At 53.0% G+C, this 21,456-nt stretch overlaps 1 protein-coding gene across 1 annotated transcript in view; it reads right to left on the reverse strand.

Annotated features, from left to right (window-relative positions):
* Positions 1–5,932: 5,932 nt before the first annotated feature.
* Positions 5,933–21,456, reverse strand: part of ADA2 (adenosine deaminase 2) — a 35,408-nt gene continuing 19,884 nt past the window's right edge. The window contains exons 5-10 of the mRNA XM_068141836.1: positions 18,712–18,839; positions 17,521–17,611; positions 15,638–15,746; positions 12,371–12,528; positions 9,982–10,184; positions 5,933–9,070 (exon numbers count right to left, since the gene is read on the reverse strand). Of these exons, the coding sequence (XP_067997937.1) occupies positions 8,962–9,070; positions 9,982–10,184; positions 12,371–12,528; positions 15,638–15,746; positions 17,521–17,611; positions 18,712–18,839 (798 nt within the window). The 3' untranslated portion in view covers positions 5,933–8,961. The remainder of the gene's footprint in view (positions 9,071–9,981; positions 10,185–12,370; positions 12,529–15,637; positions 15,747–17,520; positions 17,612–18,711; positions 18,840–21,456) is intronic.

Here is a 21,456-nt window from a genome sequence, read left to right on the forward strand (position 1 = left end):
TGTGGCCAGCAGGGGACAGGAGGTGATCATCCCCCTGTGCTCAGCACTGCTGAGGCCACACCTTGAGTGCTGTGGTCAGCTCTGGGACCCTCACTACAGGAAGGACATTGAGGGGCTGGAGAGTGTCCAGAGAAGGGCAAAGAGGCTGGGGAAGGGTCTGGAGCACCTGGGCTATGAGGAGGCACTGAGGGAGCTGGGGGTGTTCAGGCTGAAGAAGAGGAGGCTGAGGGGAGACCTCATTGCTCTCTACAGCTCCCTGAAGGGAGGTTGGAGTGAGGAGGGGGCAGCCTCTGCTCCTTGGTGGCAAGGGACAGGAGCAGAGGGAATGGTTCCAAGCTTTGCCAGGGGAGGTTCAGGCTGGATGCTAGGGAATTCTTCCCAGAGAGGGTTCTCAGACACTGGAATGGTCTGCCCAGGGCAGTGCTGGAGTCCCCATCCCTGGAGGTGTTCAAGCAGCGTGTGGCGCTTTGGGACATGGTTTAGCGTTGGCCCTTCAGTGTTGGGTCAGGGATTGGACTGGATGCGCTTGGAAGTTTCTTCCCACCGAATGTTTTCTGTGATTCCGTTTCTGATTTCGCCTCAACGCTGTTGGCGCCGCTCAGCGGTTCGGGAGTGGCACCTCCCGCCCGGGCCGGCAGGGGGCTCCGCTGCTCCACGGCGCGGGCGCGCGGGCGGGGCGGGGCGCACGGCGCGGCTCACCTGCTGGGCCCCGCCCCCTCCCGCAGGCCCCGCCCCCAGACCCCGCCCCCAGGCGGGCCGCCGCTGCTGCTGGCTGCGGGAGAGACGGCGCCGGCAGAGAGGGAATGCGGTTCTGCTCCAAAGAGGACTTCGGAAAGGCGGATTCTAACCTTAGAATCCGAATGGTTTGGGTTGGAAAAGGTCTCTAAAGCTAATCTCGTCCACGTACCCTGCAGTGAGCAGGGACATCTTTAACGATCAGCTTGCTCAGAGCCCTGTCCAACCTGACCGTGTATGTTTGAAGGGATGGGGACATCAACCCCACCCCAGGGCAGCCTGGGTCACTGTCTCACCGCCCTCACTGTGAAACATTTCCTCCCTATATCTAGTCTAAATCGGCGCTCTTTTTAGCTTAAAATCATTGTGCCTGGCCCTGTTGCAGCAGGCCCTGATAAAACAGACTGTCTCCATCTTTCTCACAGACCCAGGAAGGTCTCTCTGGACCCTTCTCTTCTCCAGGCTGACCAACCCCACTGCTCTCAGCCTTTCTTCACAGGGGAGGTGTTCCAGCCCTCTGATCATTTCTGTGGCCCTTCTCTGAATCTGCTCCAAGCGTTCCACATCTTTCTTGTGCTGAGGACTCCAGAGCTGGACACAGCACTCCAGGGAAGGCTCACCAGAGGAGAGCAGAGGGGCAGACTCACTTTGACCTGCTTGGCCACAGCTCTTTTTTTGGATGCAGCCTAGGACAGGATTTACTTTCTGGGCTGAAAGCACACATTGCCAGCTCACATCCAGCTTTTCATCCACCAGTGCCCCCAAATCCTGCTCCACATGTCTGCTCTCAATCTCTTCATCCCCTAGCCTGTACTGATACTGGGCATTGCTCCCCACTCAGGTGCAGGACCTGGCACAGCCTTCTCCTTCCAGTGAGGTGCTGGTCTTGTTTGTGTGATTTGCAGGAATTTTCCTTCCAGGACTAGGGAGAATGGAGCAAAACTAGAAATGGGTAGATTCAGTTTGGATGTTAGGAAGAAGGTCTTCCCCATGAGGGTGGTGAGAGACTGGCACAGGTTGCCCAGGAGGTGGTGGAAGCCTCATCCCTGGAGGTGTTTGCAGCCAGGCTGGATGTGGCTGTGAGCAACCTGCTGTAGTGTGAGGTGTCCCTGGCCATGGCAGGGGGGTTGGAACTGGCTGAGCCTCGAGGTCCCTTCCAACCCTGACAGTTCTGTTCATCAACCATAGCTGAAGCATGGGGTTTGGGCTGCCAGAGCACAGTGAGGGATGTTGGAGGTAGGTCCTGGGGTCCTGGGGCAGGTGGTTTTGTGCCTGATGTGGCTCTGACACACAACAGCTGGTGGAGAGTGCAGCTGTGTGACCAGCCAGGGTACCCTCCATGGATGAAGTGGCCCCACAGCGTGTGTGTGTGCCCTGGTGAGTGTTCCCAGCAGGCTGGCAGAGCTGCTGTGTTTATTTTTACAAGGAAGACCATCCCACAGGCCCAGCTGCTTACTTCTACATTGACACAGAGGGAGTTTGCCAGTGATCAGGCACAGGCTGAACCTGGCACATGCAGCAGGGGCTGAGAGTGGCATGGCTGCCAAGCACTGCACTCTGCTGAACCCCCCTCCTCCCAGAACCAACAGGCAGGCTTCAGCCAGTCAGCCCTGTGCTAGGCACCCAGTCTCATAATTCTCCCTTCAAGATTTGAGACTTTGTGGCTCTACAGCAGCTTCCCATTTGGATGTTGTTAGTGTGCAGGCACACCTGGCAACAGCCATATTCCATAAGATCCCTAGAGATGCTCCATCTGCCCTTCTCAGACCAGCCCACAGGAGCCTCCCTCTTCTTCCCCTGTCTGCACTGTATTTAGATGTATCCCCCACTCCTTTTCATGGCTGCCTTTAAAAACAAATGAAAGAGGCAGTTGCCCACAGCCTTCTCCCATGGGTCCCTGTGTAAACTTTGCAGCTCTGTTTTCCCTGGACTCGTAGCCCTGTCATCACCCACACCCTTCCTGACCTTCTAACATCCCCCTGCAAAGCAGCCATACCTTCCACCTCTTTTCTTACTGCAGTGCTTCCAATGGCACGAACCAGCCCTCCCCCCACCCCCCCTTGCTTTATCTCTTGTCTTTCCCTGCTGCAGCCTGCCCACGGAATGATGGACAAGCTAAAGGTTGAGAAAATACAGCAAAATGCCTTTCTTATCCTGTAATGACCAAGGGGGAGGACACAGCCTGATAAAAATGACAAGCCAGCAGAATTGAGAGGCAGACCCTTCACCTGCCTGTCCCTCAGCGGACAGAGAACGCTTGATAGCCCTGCCGTGATTGCAGCTGCTGCAGACCTGCAAGGGAAGGAATGAAGCAATTAGAGCTACAAGTTTGGTGGGGTTTGGGGGTTAGAAATGTCCTTCTGCTACCTGTGAAGAGACTAATTCAGAGCTGTACAGGAGTAAAACCTGAAGGTTTTTACCTGAGCATCAGGAGCGGGTGGGAAACACATCTGCAGCCCTGTGTGTTAATAGCCACAGGGCCTTGCTTAGCATCTGGCATCTGTGTAGTCCCACTGTGGTGATGCAGGCTCACATGATGTATAGATCCAGCTGCTGGCTGGGGCCTATCTCTATTTTCAACCTGCTACTTTCCTCCTCTGTTTTTATTGGCATGGTTTTTGACAGGACCACTAATGCTGCCTCAGCCGTTTCCTGCCAGTAAGTGACCAAGAGGCAAACATTTCATTTGCTAGAAGTGCCCCAAAGGCAGTCTAAGCTAACTAAACACTTTGCTAAACACTAGCAAACAAACAAGCAGAAAGAAAAAAGCAAGTCCTGTGACAGTGTGCTGTGGACAAAGCTCCATCCACCTCCCAGATAAACAAATTGACCCTGAAGGGGCCACAGGGAGAGACAGATGGGGGAAGATAACAGGCATAAGGCTTGATGTCTTCCTAGGGCTGCTTGAAGTAGCTCTTACAGAGACTTCCATGGATTTTCTACCCCTCACCCTTGCTCCTGAGTCTGGATGGAGGGACAGATCAAGAGGACACAGTCTGAAGCAGCCCCAGGGGAGATTTAGGCTGGATGTTAGGAAGAGATTCTTCCCAGCAAGAGAGATTGGCCATTGGGATGTGCTGCCCAGGGAGGTGGTGGAATCACCATCCCTGGAGGTGTTTAGAAGGAGCCTGGATGAAGCACTTGGTGCCATGGTTTAGTTGATCAGATGGTGTTGGGTGAGAGGTTGGACTTGATGATCCTGAAGGTCTTTTTCAACCTGGTTCTGTATTCTACTCTGCATTCTTCAGGTCTGCCTCACTCAGCCTCCCACCACTCCTGTGGCTGCCTCCAGCCCTGTTTGTCCACACAGCTCTTTCATCTCAGGTTTTCAGGTTCTCTAGCTAGCCCTTTCTGCCCATGGTCACCACGAGCAGGTCAGGAAAAGAGCCTCAAAGTTGTACTCTGTAGTTAGAATCACAGAATTGTCAGGGTTGGAAAGGACCTCAAGGCTCAGCCAGTTCCAACCCCCTGCCATGCCCAGGGACACCTCACACTACAGCAGGTTGCTCACAGCCACATCCAGCCTGGCTGCAAACACCTCCAGGCAGGAGGCTTCCACCACCTCCCTGGGCAACCTGTGCCAGGCTCTCACCACCTTCATGGGGTGAATCTACTCACCTCTAGCCTGAATCCATTCCCCCCAGTCCTGTCACTATCTGATACCCTAAGAAGTCCCTCCCTAGGCCCCCTTCAGATACTGGTGCTCTCCATGAGGCACTTGCCAACTCTCACTGGGCTGGCCATGCAGCATTTACTCTTGGTTCTTTTTGTTAAAATCATGCAAAAAAACCCCAAACCAAACCCCAACCACCACCACCACCGATGCCCACCCAACAGGTGAAGTGACCTGCAGTAGCTCCTTTCACTCTCCCAGGCTGCAGCCACCCCGGAGGTAGTATAACACTGTAAGAGGAGGAGAGGCAGCAGAAGCAGATTGTGTCTGTTGGGTAGTGTTTGCATGACAACACAGCCCTGAGCTCAGGCAGCCACTCTGGGGTTTGGAGAAGGGAGGTGGGGTGTGGAGGACCTCTGTCATGTCTCTGCCAGGTGGCTCAGGCTTGACTCCACATCATGTTAGCCCCATAGATTAAATTGCCCTTTGCAGCATGCAGTGAAGACATCTCAGGCTCCCTGACAGCCCTGCTCCAGGCTGAGTGATGTGAAACATTCCCCTCTCCTGCACAGGCCAGATGAAAACCCCACACCAAACACAGGCATCCTCAGATCTTTTTAGCAGGGAAAACAAGTAACATAATAATAGTAATAATAATAATAGTAATGATAAAATAAGCTCCACAATTAAAGGGTTTTGTGCTGGAATGTGTCCAGAGAAGGGCCAGGAGGATGAGCAGAGGGCTGGAGCACCTCTCCTATGAGGACAGACTGAAGGAGTTGGGGCTGTGCAGTCTGGAGAAGAGAAGGCTCTGAAGAGACCTAATTGTGGCCTTCCAATATCTGAAAGGGGGCTACAAGAAAGCTGGGGAGGGACTTTTGAGGGTGTCAGGGAGTGATAGGACTGGGGGGGATGGAGCAAAACTAGAAATGGGTAGATTCAGATTGGATGTGAGGAAGAAGTTCTTCCCCATGAGAGTGGCGAGAGCCTGGCACAGGCTGCCCAGGGAGGTGGTGGAAGCCTCATCCCTGGAGGTGTTTGCAGCCAGGCTGGATGTGGCTGTGAGCAACCTGCTGTAGTGTGAGGTGTCCCTGCCCATGGCAGGGGGGTTGGAACTGGATGCTCCTTGAGGCCCCTTCCAACCATGCCAGTTCTGTGATTCTGTGATTCCATGATTTAAATACAGGCTATGTTCTGAGAGAGGCAGGCCAGGAAGCATTACATGCCATTTCTTTGCTAACAAACGTGAGCAGGAGGCCAAGGTGCTGAGGGTAAGGGAATGGACTGGCTGCAAAACCCTTGGGAGTGTTACTGTGCATGCCAGCAGCTGAGTCTCAGTAAAGCCCTGCAGTCAAATTCACCTGAAGCTTTGGGTGTATCTGAACAGCTTGATCCCTCTTGACTAATTCCCTCCTTTTTTGTGCACATCCAGTCAGCCAGGTGAGGAGCAGGCTGGGCTTCTCAGTCTGAACTAAGGCCCACTCTAAGGAAGAGTTGATCCCCAGCAGTGAAAGCAGGCTGCCCCCCCCACCCCACCCCCTCCTTTTTGAGACTCACAAAGGCTCTAAAAGAGTTAAAGCCTGCCTACTGCCACAGGACTCCTGGGAAGCCAAGATCACCACACAGGACACTGCCCAGCTCAAGGAGAGATCCAAGGATGGCTCCACCACTGGTGTCAGCTTTCTTTGTGTGGTTCAGGTTCACAGTTAAAGCTTCACCTTCACCATGATCCTACAAACTCACAGGGTTTTGTGGGACTCCTCAGCATGGTCCTGGACACCCCCAACAGCAACCCAGCATGGCCCTGGGTGCCTCAGAGACCCTTCCACCATGGTCCCAGCCACCCATGAAAGATCCCCAAGCACTGTTAGCATGGTCATGGGCATCCCTCATGGTGGTCCTGGGCACCTCCAGCAGCATTGAAACATATGTGATCAGGATGGAGAAGTTTCTGCTCTGTGATGACTCTTCAGGAACTTCTTCACTGTGAGAGTCCCAGAGCCCTGGAGCAGGCTGCCCAGAGAGGTTGTGGAGGCTCCTCTGGAAACTTTCAAGACCCATCTGGATGCTGGATTCTGTGATACTGCTCTGGCAGGGGGGGTTTGACTTGATCTCCAGAGGTCCCTTCCAACCCTAACATCCTGTAATGAGGGTAACAAGGAGGAAGGACTACTGAAAAGTCATCAGTTGTTCAAGCCCTCAAGAGACAATGTGCATAAAGAGCTGAAAGCTTTCCACTGTGGCTGAACATGAGCCAGCAGTGTGCCCAGGGGGCTAAGAAGGCAAATGACATCCTGGCCTGCATCAGCAATAGTATCACAGTCTCACAGTATAACTAAGGTTGGAAGAGACCTCGAGGATCATCGAGTCCAACCTATCAACACAGACCCCATGACTAGACCATGGCACCAAGTGCCACATCCAATCCCCTCTTGAACACCTCCAGGGATGGTGACTCCACCACCTCCACGTTCAAGTGTGGCCAGCAGGAGCAGGGAAGTCATCCTGCCCTGTGCTCAGCACTGGTTAGGCCACACCTTGAGTCCTGTGTCCAGTTCTGGGCCCCTCAGTTCAAGAAGGACATTGAGACACTTGAAGGTGTCCAGAGAAGGGCAACCAGGCTGGGGAGGGGTCTGGAGCACAGCCCTGTGAGGAGAGGCTGAGGGAGCTGGGGTTGCTTAGCCTGGAGAAGAGGAGGCTCAGGGGAGACCTTCTTGCTCTCTCCAACTCCCTGAAGGGAGGTTGTAGCCAGGTGGGGGTTGGTCTCTTCTCCCAGGCAGACAGCACCAGCACAAGAGGACACAGTCTCAAGCTGTGCCAGGGGAAGTTTAGGCTGAAGGTGAGGAAGAAATTCTTCCCAGCAAGAGAGATTGGCCATGGGAATGTGCTGCCCAGGGAGGTGGTAGAGTCACCATCCCTGGAGGTGTTTCAGAAGAGCCTGGATGAGGCACTTGGTGCCATGGTTTAGTTGATTAGATGGTGTTGGGTGCTAGGTTGGACTTGATGATCTCTGAGGTCTTTTCCAACCTGGTTAGTTCTGTATTCTGTAAGTCAGGGAGAGGTGCTGGTTGATTCTGGGTGATTGGGGTGCATGTGCCAAAGGATTTAGTTGCATTTATTTAGATCCTCATAAAGAGTTTCCTTTTCTTTTTTAACCTTTTCTGCATCTAGTTCTTCTCCTGATGTTTTTGATGATATTAAGGAGAGGAATCTGCTTCTCCAGACGCCATGTATTGTGTAGTTGCCTCAATACCTGTTTGCCAAACAGCTGTAAACTATAAAGGTCTGCATAGAATCACTGAATCACAGAACTGTCAGGGTTCAAAGGGACCTCAGGAATCATCCAGTTCCAACCCCCCTGCCATGGCCAGGGACACCTCACACTACAGCAGGTTGCTCACAGCCACATCCAGCCTGGCTGCCAACACCTCCAGGGATGAGGCTGCCAACACCTCCCTGGGCAACCTGTGCCAGGCTCTCACCACCCTCATGGGGAAGAACTTCTTCCTCACATCCAGTCTGAATCTGCCCACTTCTAGAACACTGTGGATATCCACAGCCTGAGAGTAGTTCTCCACCAAGGTGAAATCCTCTGACAGGCTGCACAAGGCCACATTTGCAGTGAGCTGGGTGACAAAGACTGGCTGCAGAACCTCTTCACAGAGTGTTAGGGGCTGGAAGGGACCTTGAACACTCGTCTAGTCCAAATGCCCCTGCCAGAGCAGGATCACCTACACCCACCAGCAAGTGTTCCCTATAGATGCAGAGGCCTTGGCTAACATGGCCCAGTGCAGAGGGACAGTTTTCATGAACCTGGATGTGGAAAGCCAGGCTGCTGCTTTTGTTTTTTTCTCATGTGGAAAGTGTTTTGGCTTCTTTGTGACCACAGGACAAGAGAGGATGTTGCAGTAAAACACACAACCACCTGTTGTCAAGTGGGGCAGCTCCTCTTGGGGTTTATGAAGGCTGTGCAGCCAGGCCTCAGTGTCCTGGGGAGCACGTCCCATCAGCTTGGTTCCGGCTATGGCAGGTCCTGAAATAGCAGACCTCAGACCTATGGCTGGTTCTTCAGCCTAGCAGTGCTATTTTGGCAGCAGGCCCAGGGCTGAACGTAACAGGAGTCCCTCTCAGTCCTTGCTCCCCTGAAGGTCAGTGGCCCAACTGGTTGGATGTTTGTCTTAGCTGTCTCCGGCCAAGGTCTGCGTTTTGTAACGATAAGGCGAAGCTCAGAGGTCCTGGTGCTGGCAGGCTCCCACTCACCCTCATTAGCAAGCATGCTCTGCCCCAGTAAGGCTGCCTGTCAGGATTTGGCCACTGGCAGCTCTTCATTGTTTTGACTATTCCAAGCTGGGTGTTCTCCTGTTGCAGGCTTGCTGCTCCCTCTCACCTCCAGTCCATGACTTTCACAGCGCAGTGCAGCTTACTCGTAGCATTCAGGTCATTAATAGCATTCAGGCCATTAAGGCTTCCTTACCAGAACCACCCATTGCCAGGTGAGCCTTTGAGGTTCACTCATGCTGCTCAGACAGCAGAGAAGCAGCAGTCTCTCTCCTAGCAATAAGCCTGGCTTGTTGTGGCTTGCCAGATGCGTTCTGTGGTGGGTTTCCTCTGCTCTAAAGCCCCCCCAAAAAGCTATCAGAGAGGTCAGCAACAAACTGGTCCCATTTTTTCTGCCAGACATCTTGGGCTTTGGCTTTCTCATCTGGTAACATGGCACTGTATCTGTGAGGAGGAGAAAACTCACATTCAGACAGGAGACAAGGGGGCAGCTGTTTCAAGATCAGTGACCAAAATGAAAAGCCAGGAAGCAGCAACAGATTAACGCTTGGAGGATGTGCCTGCCTCGCACAGAGGAACAGCACAAAGAGCCCAGAGCTCCTTATGGCTGGGCTGGCTGTGGGTCAAGAAGTATCATGGCCTTATCAACAGCTACTGGCTCCTGCACCATGAAGACAAACAGCTCAGCCTAAACTCTCTGAGTGGCACCCAGTGACTGGTACAGAAGAGAAAACACTTCTGTTGCTTTCAGATGTGCCCCAGGCTCGGTCCATGTCGGCAGGAAGTAAGAGCATTTGGGCTTGGGACTGACATGAGGATTGGCACAGGATCTGGCAAACAGAGAAGAGTCTGGGATCATGCAGAAAAACCCTGGGCACCACATCCAAACTCTTTTGGGACATTCAGAACTGGCCAGATGAAAAGTGGTTAAACACACTCAAACTACGTGCTGGTAGATTGGGTTTTTTGCCCACACACCACACCCCCCCCATGTCTCCCCAGTGGGCCATGGCACACTCCAGAGCAAGTCAAACTTTGGCAGAAATAAACAAGTGGCACAAAGGCTTCAGACTTTCCCCATATCCAGAACCAGGTGCTGCAGACAAATTTTGGAAGAACGGAAGAGGAGCAGACACTGAGTGAGAGTAAGGCAAGGAAGGGCACAGGAGGAGTCTCTGGAGTCCCTCTGTCCTGCCCTTGGAAGAGACACACAGAGGAGGCTTTGGATTAATGGAAGCCCATCCAGTGGCAAAGGTGACTTTGAGCCCCAACCCTCAATACAGTTGGATTCCATGAAGCAAGCTGATAGCTCCCTTAGCATCACTGCAGCTACATGAGAAAGCTGAGGAACTTACTTTATAGAGTTTAGTGCCAGTTGTTTTAAGGTCCTCAGGTCAGCATTCATCCCTCCAACAGCCATGAACATCTCATAGAAGTCATAGGACACTCCCTTTGCACCGAAGACAGGGGGGTCATCAGGGCTGACCACAATGGGGTGCCCTTCAGCCATGAGGACAGCTGCAGGGTGACGCCGCAAGTCAGCTACCAACAGCAGGACCTTGGCAGGGAAGGAGGGGAGACAACATCACCTCAGGTTATTAATCACAGAATTGTCAGGGTTGGAAGGGACCTCAAAGATCAGCCAGTCCCAACCCCCCTGCCATGGGCAGGGACACCTCACACTACAGCAGGTTGCTCACAGCCACATCCAGCCTGGCTGCAAACACCTCCAGGGATGAGGCTTCCACCACCTCCTGGGCAACCTGTGCCAGGCTCTCACCACCCTCCTGGGGAAGAACTTCTTCCTAACATCCAATCTAAATCTGCCCTCCTCTAGTTTGGATCCATTCCCCCCAGTCCTATCACTCCCTGACACCCTCAAAAGTCCCTCCCCAGCTTTCTTGGAGCCCCCCGCAGATCCTGGAAGGCCACAAGAAGGTCTCCTCGGAGCACCCTCCAGACTGAACAACCCCAACTCTCTCAGTCTGTCTTCACAGCAGAGCAGCTCCAGCCCTCTGCTCATCCTCATGGCCCTGCTCTGGACACATTCCAGCACATCCAGATCCTTCCTGGCACAGAGGCTCCAGAACTGGAGCCAGAGCTCCAGCTGTGGTCTCAGCAGAGTGAAGCAGAGGGGCAGAATCCCCTCCCTGGCCCTGCTGGCCACACTTCTCTTGCTGCAGCCCAGGCTCTGCTTGGCTCTCTGGGCTGCAGGTGCTCACTGCTGGCTCCTGTTGAGCTTCTCATCCACCAGCACCCCCAAGGCCTTTTCTTCAGGACTGCTCTCAAGCCAGTCCCTGGCCAGCCTATAGCAGTGCCTGGGATTGCCCTGACCCAGCTGCAGGACCTTGGTCTTGGTCTTGTTGAACCTCCTGAGGCTGGCTTGGGCTCAGCTCTGCAGCCTGTCCAGGTCCCTCTGGATGGATCCCTTCCCTCCAACCCATCAGCTGCACCACACAGCTTGGTGCTCTCCATGTTGCTTCTGTCTCTTCTCCCTTCTGTACATGGGGGGGGTCATGGGGAGGCAGGGAAGGAGAAGCTAGTAGCTTCCCCTGGTTTTTGGCCCGGGGGGGTCCTTGTGCTGTTGATTAATTGTGAATCCCTGTAAATATTGCAAATCCTGGGTATTTTGTACATATTCCTTGCATTCCACTGTAGATTGTGGTGTTGCTTGTGAATACAGCTTTCCTTTGCTTCCACACTGAGGTGGTCTGGCAAATTTAATGTTGGGGGGGGGGGAAATTCCAACCCACCACACCTGGTTATAAATCCTGCAAACCAAAAGGCTCGCAGTTGCGATTCCAGCCTCTCAGCCTCTGACCCTCCTGGCCTTGAAGCATTTTCCATTATGTTTCTTTAGGCACCTGCCTGACTCTGGGTCTCATCTCCATTAGAGAAGACAGCCTCCCCAGGTTCCTCTGGACAGGAGTTTAAATGCTTTTGAGCTGACTGGCATCACAAGCCTTTGGTTGTTGTTGTTTTTTCCCCTCCACACAGCATGTGTCTGTGTAGCAGGCTGCAATGTGATGTGGTGCAAAAGAAGCTGAGCCAGCCTGGGTGCCACAAACCACCTAGCTGCCTCCCAGCTCCCTGCTGCTCCTAGCTGCCATGGTACATCCCATTCCCATGCCCCAGCCTGTCTCAGTTTAGAGTGAGACAGATTTGCTCTTTTAGCTCTTCCAAAAGGGGCACAAAATGCTCCCACAAGGGATTGGATAGGATTGGATAGCTCACATGGCAATGCTCCTCATAACTACATAAAACAGTGCAAAGCACAAAACATACACAAAATCCCTAGTGTGGGCTGAACACAGAACCCTTCACACTAACCTGCCTTTAAACCAAGCCAACAAACCCAAGCCTTCACGCTCCTCCCCACCAAGCCTCTCTACCCTCCATACCACACCACTGTGATGCAGCTAAAATTGGGCTTGGCAGCTCCAGGCCCCACTTAGGCTGCTCCAGGGCTAATTAGCAGCATTGCCAAGGCCAACACCAGGCCTGCCCTGCAAGAGTTAACAGCCCATGCATCCTCCTGGGAGGAGAGAGGGATGGTAAAAAGCAAAGGAACTGACTGCAGCCAGTTTGATAGGGATGCAGGACTCAGGGGAAGGAAATATCCCTCCCAGTCCACCTGCTGGACACTCTGGAACGTCCTGGAGCTCTGCGGCTTTGTGGTTTCTTAATAGCACCCCAGCCTCAAACTACCACATAGCCCCAAGACCTAAGGTTTTCCCAGCATACCTGGTTGGAGATGGGACAGACTTCCACAGGAATGTCCATCTTCAGGGACAAATTTTTGGCTACTGGGTGTTTAGTGAGGGCAAGCCCGTGGCCGATGCGGCTGGCGTTCAGCAGCAGCGCGTCCAGCACGTTATTGTCCACAGAGGTGCCCTGCCAATCTGAGCAGAGAGAGGGAAGGAAATGTGTTCTAGGCTGATGCCTAGGGAAATTTTCCACAGATTGAGTAGAAAAGTGGTAGAAGGTAAACAAATCACCATAGGATGCAAAAGGGAAAAGAATCATAGAATCACAGTATCACAGTATCACTTAGGTTGGAAAGGACCTCGAGGATCATCGAGTCCAACCTATCACCACAGACCCCATGACTAGACCATGGCTCCAAGTGCCACATCCAATCTCCTCTTGAACGCCTCCAGGGTCGATGACTCCACCACCTCCCTGGGCAACCCGTTCCAATGATGAATGACTCGCTTGGTGAAGAACTTTCTCCTCTCCTCAAGTCTAAACCTCCCCTGGCGCAGCTTGAGACTGTGTCCTCTTGTTCTGGTGCTGGTTGCCTGGCAGAAGAGACCAACCCCTTCCCGGCTACAACCACCTTTCAGGTAGTTGTAGAGAGCAATGAGGTCACCCCTGAGCCTCCTCTTCTCCAGGCTAAACAATCCCAGCTCCCTCAGCCTCTCCTCACAGGGCTGTGCTCAAGGCCTCTCCCCAGCCTTGTTGCCCTTCTCTGGACACCTTCAAGTGTCTCAATGTCCTTCTTAAACTGAGGAGCCCAGCACTGGACACAGGACTCAAGGTGCAGATCAATAAGGTTGGAAAAGACCTCAGAGATCATCAAGTCCAACCTGTCACCCAACACCTCATGACAACTAAACCATGGCTCCAAGTGCCACATCCAAGCCTTTTTAGAACACCTCCAGGGACAGTGACCCCACCACCTCCTGGGCAGCACATCCTAGTGCCCAATCTCTCTTTCTGGGAAGAACTTTCTCCTCACCTCCAGCCTAAACCTCCCCTGACACAGCTTGAGACTGTGTCCTCTTGTTCTGGTGCTGCTTGCCTGAAAGAAGAGACCAACCCCCACCTGGCTACAACCTCCTTTCAGGTAAATAATGATCAGGTCTAATTAATCCCAGTGCTCTGATAAGTAACATAAAGTTAGTTGTATAAACTAACTCTCTTTGGTTTCTTTGCTCTAGCAGGTACCAGCTGGCAGCTTTTGCTTGGCTGTTGCTGACCTTGGCTGCATTCTTGGTGTGGCTAAGAACTAACATGCTACCTTCTGCCCTTCTTCTTCTTTTCCCTTGGCCAGGGTGGGGGGAAGGGAGCAGGGAGGGGGAAGCTGTTGGTAGCCCCCAGGTTTTGTCCAGGGGGGTTCTTGTGTTGGTTATAAACTGCACATATATATAAACATTGTCTGTTTTGTACACATGCATTGCACTCCATGTGCCTGGATTGTAGTGTGCCTGTGAAAAGAGAGCTGGGTTTGCTTTCCAGATGAGCTGGTCTGGCAATTTTATTTTGGGGGGGTGTGGGGGTGTGGTGTGTGTGTGTAGTTTCAACCCACCACAAAATGTAGCTTCTCAAACTGCTAGAATGCTGTGCTAATAAATGCCCCAAGTGCAAGGTGAGAGGGTTGCTCATTCTCTGAGCTCCCACTTTGTATTTCCAGTGACACAGGGATCCAAGACATTGCCCAGCATGGAGAAACCCACCCGTGCCATCTGGCTTTAGATGCTGACAGTGTTGCTGTTACAGCTAAGCTGATCCTGCTGGTCCCCATTCCCAGCCAACAGGGAGAAGTAATAACTGCTGGGGAACAGGCTGTGCATCAGGATGTGATGGATTGACCCTTAAAAAGTGCTTGTGCTGTCCCTGGCTGTAAAGGGGGCCTAGGGTAACTCGTTCAGATGGAGATGTCTTCTCTGTAGATGTCTACATGCAATAAGCATAATACACAAGTTAGACACAGTTGGATACATCTCACCCAAACAGACTGCATAATACCTTGCCAATAACTATAGCCTGCCCCAGGAATTAATGGTAATGAGCAATTACTTTGATCAGGATCAGGCTCACAGGATGTTAGGGGTTGGAAGGGACCTCAGGAGATCTTCCAGTCCAAGCCCCCTGCCAAAGCAAGAGCACAGAATCCAGCACAGGTCACACAGGAACACATCCAGACAGGGATGGAAAGGCTCCAGAGAAGGAGACTCCACAACCTCTCTGGGCAGCCTGCTCCAGGGCTCTGGGACCCTCAGAGTGAAGAAGTTCCTCCTCATGTTGAGGTGGTTTATATCCACTGCCCCTTGTCCTATCCCAGGGCACAAGTGAGCAGAGCCTGTCCCTGTCCCTTCCTTCCTGACCCACAGCCCTCAGCTATTTTTGAACATTTATCAAATTCCCCCCTCAGTCTTCTCCAGACTAAACAGCCCCAGGGCTCTCAGCCTCTCCTCCCCAGGCAGTGCTGCAGTCCCTTCAGCATCCTTGTAGCCTTCCCTTGGACTCTCTCCAGCAGATCCCTGTCCCTCTGGAACTGGGGGGCCCAGACCTGGATGCAGTATTCCAGGTGTGGCCTCAACAGGGCAGAGTAGAGAAGGGGAGGAGAACCTCCCTGGCTCTGCTGGACACACTCCTGAATGCACCCCAGGATCCCATTGGCCGTCCTGGACACCAGGGCACATTGCTGTCCCATGCAGAACTTATTATCCACCAGCACTCCCAGGTCCTTCTCCAGGGGGCTGCTCCCTAACAGATCACCTCCTAACCTGCACTGCTGCAGTTTATTCTGCCTTCCCAGATGCAGGACTCTGCACTTATCCTTGTTGCACCTCATTAGGTTCCTCTTTGCCCAGCTCTCAGGCTGGTGAGGATATTCAGTTAGACATGAGGCTGGCTCAGCCATTCCTGCACCTCAAAGCATCAAATAACTGTTGAGGAATTCTGCTGCTGCTGTGGATGGGAGGGGAGGTGAGCTGCTGTGAGGAGGAAATGGCTACCAGCACTAACTCTTGCAGCATGGCTCCATGACACACACAGGGCAAAGGCACAGCAACATGATGCCTGCAGTCAAGAGCAGGGAACAGGTAGGGGAAGTGCCCTGGAGGAATGCAAGGGTAAGAAGCTGGTATGGAGAGAAGCATAGGGAAAACTGCTTAGATGCCTGTGTATACACACACACAGCACCCTGAGACAAACAGGCTTGCTTCTGTGCTGGGCAAGGCTTCACCTCTTCCCTCTTCAAGCAGTAACAGGCTTCATGCTTACCAGTCTCCCCAGCATGGAAAAAGTATGGCAAGCTGCCTCCCAGGGAATAGGGGATGGTGAGGGCATCCTTCAGATCCCATAAAGAATGACCTTCATCCTCATAACCAACCTGGGGGGAAGAGGAAAAGTATTCTTCACAGAATTGTCAGGGTTGGAAGGGACCTCAAGGATCAGCCAGTTCCAACCCCCCTGCCATGGCCAGGGACACCTCACACTACAGCAGGTTGCTCACAGCCACATCCAGCCTGGCTGCAAACACCTCCAGGGATGAGGCTTCCACCACCTCCCTGGGCAACCTGTGCCAGGCTCTCACCACCCTCATGGGAAAGAACTTCTTCCTTACATATAAATCTGCCCTCCTCTAGTTTGGATCCATTCCCCCCCTGTCCTATCACTCCCTGACACCCTCAAAAGTCCCTCCCCAGCTTTCTTGGAGCCCCCTTCAGACACTGGAAGGCCACAATTAAGTCTCCTCAGAGACTTCTCCAGACTGAACAGCCCCAACGCCCTCAGTCTGTCTCCATAGCAGAGCAGCTCCAGCCCTCTGCTCATCCTCATGACCCTTCTCTGGACACCTTCCAGCACCTCCAGATCCTTCCTGGAACAGAGGCTCCAGAACTGGACACAGAGTTCCAGGTGGGTTCTCACCAGAGTGGAGCAGAGGGGCAGACCTGCAGCCTGTCCAGGTCCCTCTGGATGCTTTGGAAGATGGTAAGACTTACAGCTATGCATCACTGAGGTGCCAACTGTGCTGAAATTCCAATGCTGTGAGGTAGAGAGCCAATTCTTTCAGAGGACTTTGTCAATTACCCTGAACAAAATCCTTAGCTGGAGGATTTGTGATTCATTTACACTGACTGCAGTACAGCACAGAGGATCTGGCTCTGGTATCAAACATATGCCTCATTATACATCTATTGCACCTTGAGGATCACAGAATGTTAGGGGTTGGAAGGGACTTCAGGGGATCCTCCTGTCCAATCCCCCCCTGCCAGAGCAGGACCAGAGAATCCAGCACAGGTCACACAGGAATGCATCCAGACAGGGCTGGGAAGGCTCCAGAGAAGGAGACTCCACAACCTCTCTGGGCAGCCTGCTCCAGGGCTCTGGGACCCTCACAGTGAAGAAGTTCCTCCTCATGTTGAGGTGGAACCTCCTGTGCTGGAGTTTCCATCCAGTGCCCCTTGTCCCATCACAGGGTGCAACTGAGCAGGCCCTGTCCCCTCCCTCCTGACCCCCAGCCCTCAGATATTGATAAACATTTATTAAATCCCCTCTCTGTCTTCTCCTCTCCAGACTAACCAACCCCAGGGCTCTCAGCCTTGGAATCACAGAATCAATAAGGCTGGAAAAGGTCTCAGAGATCATCAAGTCCAACCTAGCACCCAACACCTTATGACCAACTAAACCATGGTCCCAAGTGCCTCATCCAATCCTTTTTTGAACACCTCCAGGGATGGTGACTCCACCACCTCCCTGGGCAGCACATCCCAGTGGCCAATTACTCTTTCTGGGAAGAACTTTCTCCTCACCTCCAGCCTAAACTTCCCCTGGCACAGCTTGAGACTGTGTCCTCTTGTTCTGGTGCTGCTTGCCTGGGAGAAGAGACCAACCCCCTCCTGGCTACAACCTCCCTTCAGGGAGTTGTAGAGAGCAAGAAGGTCTCCCCTGAGCCTCCTCTTCTCCAGGCTAAGCAACCCCAGCTCCCTCAGCCTCTCCTCACAGGGCTGTGCTCCAGGCCCTTCATCATCCTTGCACCCCTCTGTTGGACTCTCTCCAGCAGACCCCTGTCCCTCTTGAACTGGGGAGCCCAGAACTGAATGCAATATTGCAGCAGAGGTCTCACTAGGAGTTAATGTGAAGCCACAGAAGAATATGGTTACCAGATCGAAGCCTGCCAGGGTGTCTGGGAACTGGGCTCTGAGCGCCATGGCAGTGACGATGGCTTCCTTAATCTGTGAAACATTCTCCATCCTAAAGAGCAAGAGAGAGACAGCAGTGCTCACTCCCAGGGGCCTGCCTTCTTTGGGTTTGACTTGTGAAATGAGCCCCCCAGGGGTATGTCCAAACTGCAAGTCTCTCCTGAATCTGACAACCAGCTTCAGGTCTCCAGAGTAACAGAAAGTTGTTATCATGAAAGGAAATCCCTGAGCGACCAGGAAATGCCTGCCTAGCCCCTGCTGGCCCTTCTGTTGAGCCCTGCTTGTCTGACTCACTGGCTACCAAGTAGGGAACACAACAGCATGGCAGGAAAATGCTTAGGCTGTTTTGGTTTGGGTGGTTTTGGGGTGGGGTGGGTTGGTGGTGTTTTGGTTGTGTTGGAGTGTTGGGGTTTTTTTGGTTGGTTGGTTTGGCTTTGGTTTTGGTCTTGGGTTGGGTTTGGTTTTGTTTGTTGTTCTCTTCTTTAACTTATCTAGATCTCTTCCAGCCCTATCAGACTTCACATCAGAGTGCATTTTGCAGAGAGACTCTGTCCATACTCAAGAAGGCCAGGGGCAAGCCAGCTCTGAACTGGACCATGATGAGCTGGGTAAGTAAATGGCACTGAGAGGTCTGTTCTATTTGCTCAGGATCACCTCACAGGACTTGGAGAACAGCCTTGTGCCTGCCTGCAAACAGCAGCACCAGCATACCATAGACATGCTGCTGGAGAGCAGTGTCTGAAGGGTCCCATGAGTGCCTGTACAGGGCACTGCTGGCACTGCTTCACTCACTGCAAAGAGGTGGAACATGTCCGGGCTGGGGAAGCAGCTTGGGCATGCCTGTATACAAGCAGCCCTCCCCTTGCTCCTTCCAGCACCCAGGGCTCACAGATGCCTGTCTCTCCAGCACAAGCCACGAGCTAACCCTGCTCACTTCACATGTACTCAGACTTATACAGATGATTTCTCATCCTCAGCCTTTCACATGTGCCAGGGAATGCTTCGAGAGTCAACACCCTGGGTCTGATCACGCACGCAGGCACTTCAGCTCAGCATCACTTCCACTGGCCTGGACCTCTCTGTCTCTGCTTCCATCTCTGCCCTAGCACAGCCAGCCATGCACAGCTGCTCTTAGCCCCACTCAGCCTCTACCTGTGTGCTGCAAATATAATCTTGGCTCCAAGAAAGTCAGGGTGCTCCTTCATGAACTGCCTGGTCACCTCCTGATAGGCTGCCACGGACCATGATTTATTGTGCCGGGTGCCATCCAGCTCGTACACCTGCAGGATGAAAAACACATGGCAAGCACAAGTTGCAAAAGGTGTTTTAGTGGGAGAGAGGAGAAATGGACTGAAGAAAGCCTTGGGAGAAGCAGTGTGCTATGGTCCTGGCAACAGGGCAGAAAAAAAGCAGAGCATTTTCTTGTTGAAGCATGCCACCAGCCTGGCATGAACTAAGGAGTGGTTTTTCTCCCTCCTCTGTTTAGTCTGGAGAAGGCTGAGAGGGAATCTGATCAATGTCTATCAGTAGCTGAGGGGTGGGGGGTAAGTGGAGGGGGCCAAGATCTTTTGGGTGGTGCACAGTAATGAGACAAGGACCAAAGGATACAAACTTGAACGTAAAAGGTTTCAGCTCAACATGAGGAGAAACTTCTTTGGTGTGAGGGTGCCAGAGCCCTGGAGCAGGCTGCCCAGAGGGGTTGTGGAGTCTCCTTCTCTGGAGACTTTCCAAAGCCCCCTGGATGCATTCCTGTGCAGACTGCCCTGGGTGATCCTGCTCTGGCAGGGGGTGGACTGGATCATCTGTGGAGGTGCCTTCCAACCTCTAAGGTACTGTGATGCAAACCCCAAGTTTCTCCCTGTTCAGACATGGCAAGCAAGCGCCACTGAGTACCCAGAGGAGACCATGACCTCTTCTTCATGTCTGTATCAGATGCTGGAACATTTTGTCCAGCTGTCTGGCGGCTCTGTGCCTTGCAGTGGCAGTCTGTCAGCCAAGACAGCCCCAAGGCACATGAGGGCTAAGCTCCAGAAGTCACCAGCTGGGCTGGGCTTCTGCTCCCCTCTGCCAGAGGTTTGCTCTGTGACCTTGAGACAGTCGTTTGGTCTGGCCAGGCTTTCCCAGTTCTCTGGCTGCAGAATGGGAAGAAGAATCCTTTTGGCATGCTCTGTCTCACCAGCTTGCTTTGTGAGCTCCTCACTGCCAGGACTATGTGCAGAGCCTTTGCCCTGATTTCAGCAGGAACACAGACCCTGCATGCCCCAGTTGATGCTAACCCACAAAGGCCCTGCCAGGAGTCACTCAGAAACAGTGGCTGGAATCAGTCTGTGCTCTTCTCATCCTTCTCACCTCTGTATTTCTCTTCCACCCTTCTCCTCCACCTTTCAGCTGGTCCACTCCACCTTCTTACTTCCCCTCTGGTGCTTCTCCTAAGAGTGATGCCCCTTGCTGAGCCCCTGCAGCTGGGCATGTCATGCCATCTCCCTTGAAGGCAGCAGCAGCCCCAGGGCCGCCGCAGACACCGGGAGGGAACTTTCCCCTGCCTCGGCCCCGGGGGAATGTGAGACTTTACACAGCTGGGTTTGCAAACACAGCTGGGTCTGGGGGGAGCTTTTCCACAGTGTTTGCTGTTTCACACTAAATCCTGACTTACATTTACTTTACTTCAGAGGCTGCTTCTGGCAGGCTGTGCTGCAAGGAGAGCTCTTTGCAGAGCGTTAGGGCTGCTGTCCGAGCCTGTAGAGAGCCTCCAGGTGTCCAAGCATCTCACTCTTCCTGTCACTCCCTGCTGTGGTAGGTTTAGGCTAGGCCCTTGAAAATGTGTCACAGATCTTGAACACAAAGTAGTAAAAATGTAAATAAATCACTACTGGGTGTGAAAAGGAACACTCAGATAATGCTAATCAAGCCCATGGGAGAGATACCTACCATAACGTTTGGTTCCCAAAACAATTTCTCTCTCTTCTCGCTTCTTGCCTCTGGGAGAGATTCTGACTGGCTTCTGCTTGACCCTGCCTGCACTGTTTTGGCTAGGTCTAACTTCTCTGCTCCTTTCTCTTCTCCCTTTTGTACAGGGGGGTGAGGGGAAGGCAGGGAGACTAGAAGCTAGTGATTTCTCCTGGTGTTTGACCAGGGGGGTCCTTGTGCTGTGTGTTTAGAATAGAATAAACCAAACCAGGTTGGAAGAGACCTTCAAGATCATCACGTCCAACCCATCAACCAATCCAACACCACCTAAACAGCTAACCCATGGCACCAAGCACCCCATCAAGTCTCCTCCTGAACACCTCCAATGACGGCGACTCCACCACCTCCCCAGGCAGCCCATCCCAATGGGCAATCACTCTCTCTGTATAGAACTTCTTCCTAACATCCAACCTGAACCTCCCCTGGCGCAGCCTGAGACTGTGTCCTCTTGTTCTGGTACTGGCTGCCTGGGAGAAGAGACCAACTTCTGCCTGTCTACAACCTCCCTTCAGGTAGTTGTAGAGAGCAATAAGGTCACCCCTGAGTCTCCTCTTCTCCAGGCTAAGCAATCCCAGCTCCCTCAGCCTCTCCTCACAGGGCTGTGTTCCAAACCCCTCACCAACTTTGTTGCCCTTCTCTGGACTCATTCCAGCAAGTCAACCTCCCTCCTAAACTGAGGGGCCCAGAACTGGACACAGGACTCAAGGTGTGGCCTAACCAGTGCAGTGTACAGGGGCAGAATGACCTCCCTGCTCCTGCTGGCCACACTGTTCCTGATGCAGGCCAGGATGCCATTGGCCCTCCTGGCTGCCTGGGCACACTGCAGGCTCATGTTCAGCCTACCATCGACCAGTACCCCCAGGTCCCTCTCTGCCTGGCTGCTCTCAGCCACTCTGACCCCAGCCTGTAGCACTGCCTGGGGTTGTTGTG

The sequence above is a fragment of the Melanerpes formicivorus genome, unplaced genomic scaffold (genome assembly GCF_026170545.1).
Source record: "Melanerpes formicivorus ecotype bairdi unplaced genomic scaffold, bMelFor1.0.p_v2 SCAF_8, whole genome shotgun sequence".
NCBI lineage: Eukaryota > Metazoa > Chordata > Aves > Piciformes > Picidae > Melanerpes > Melanerpes formicivorus.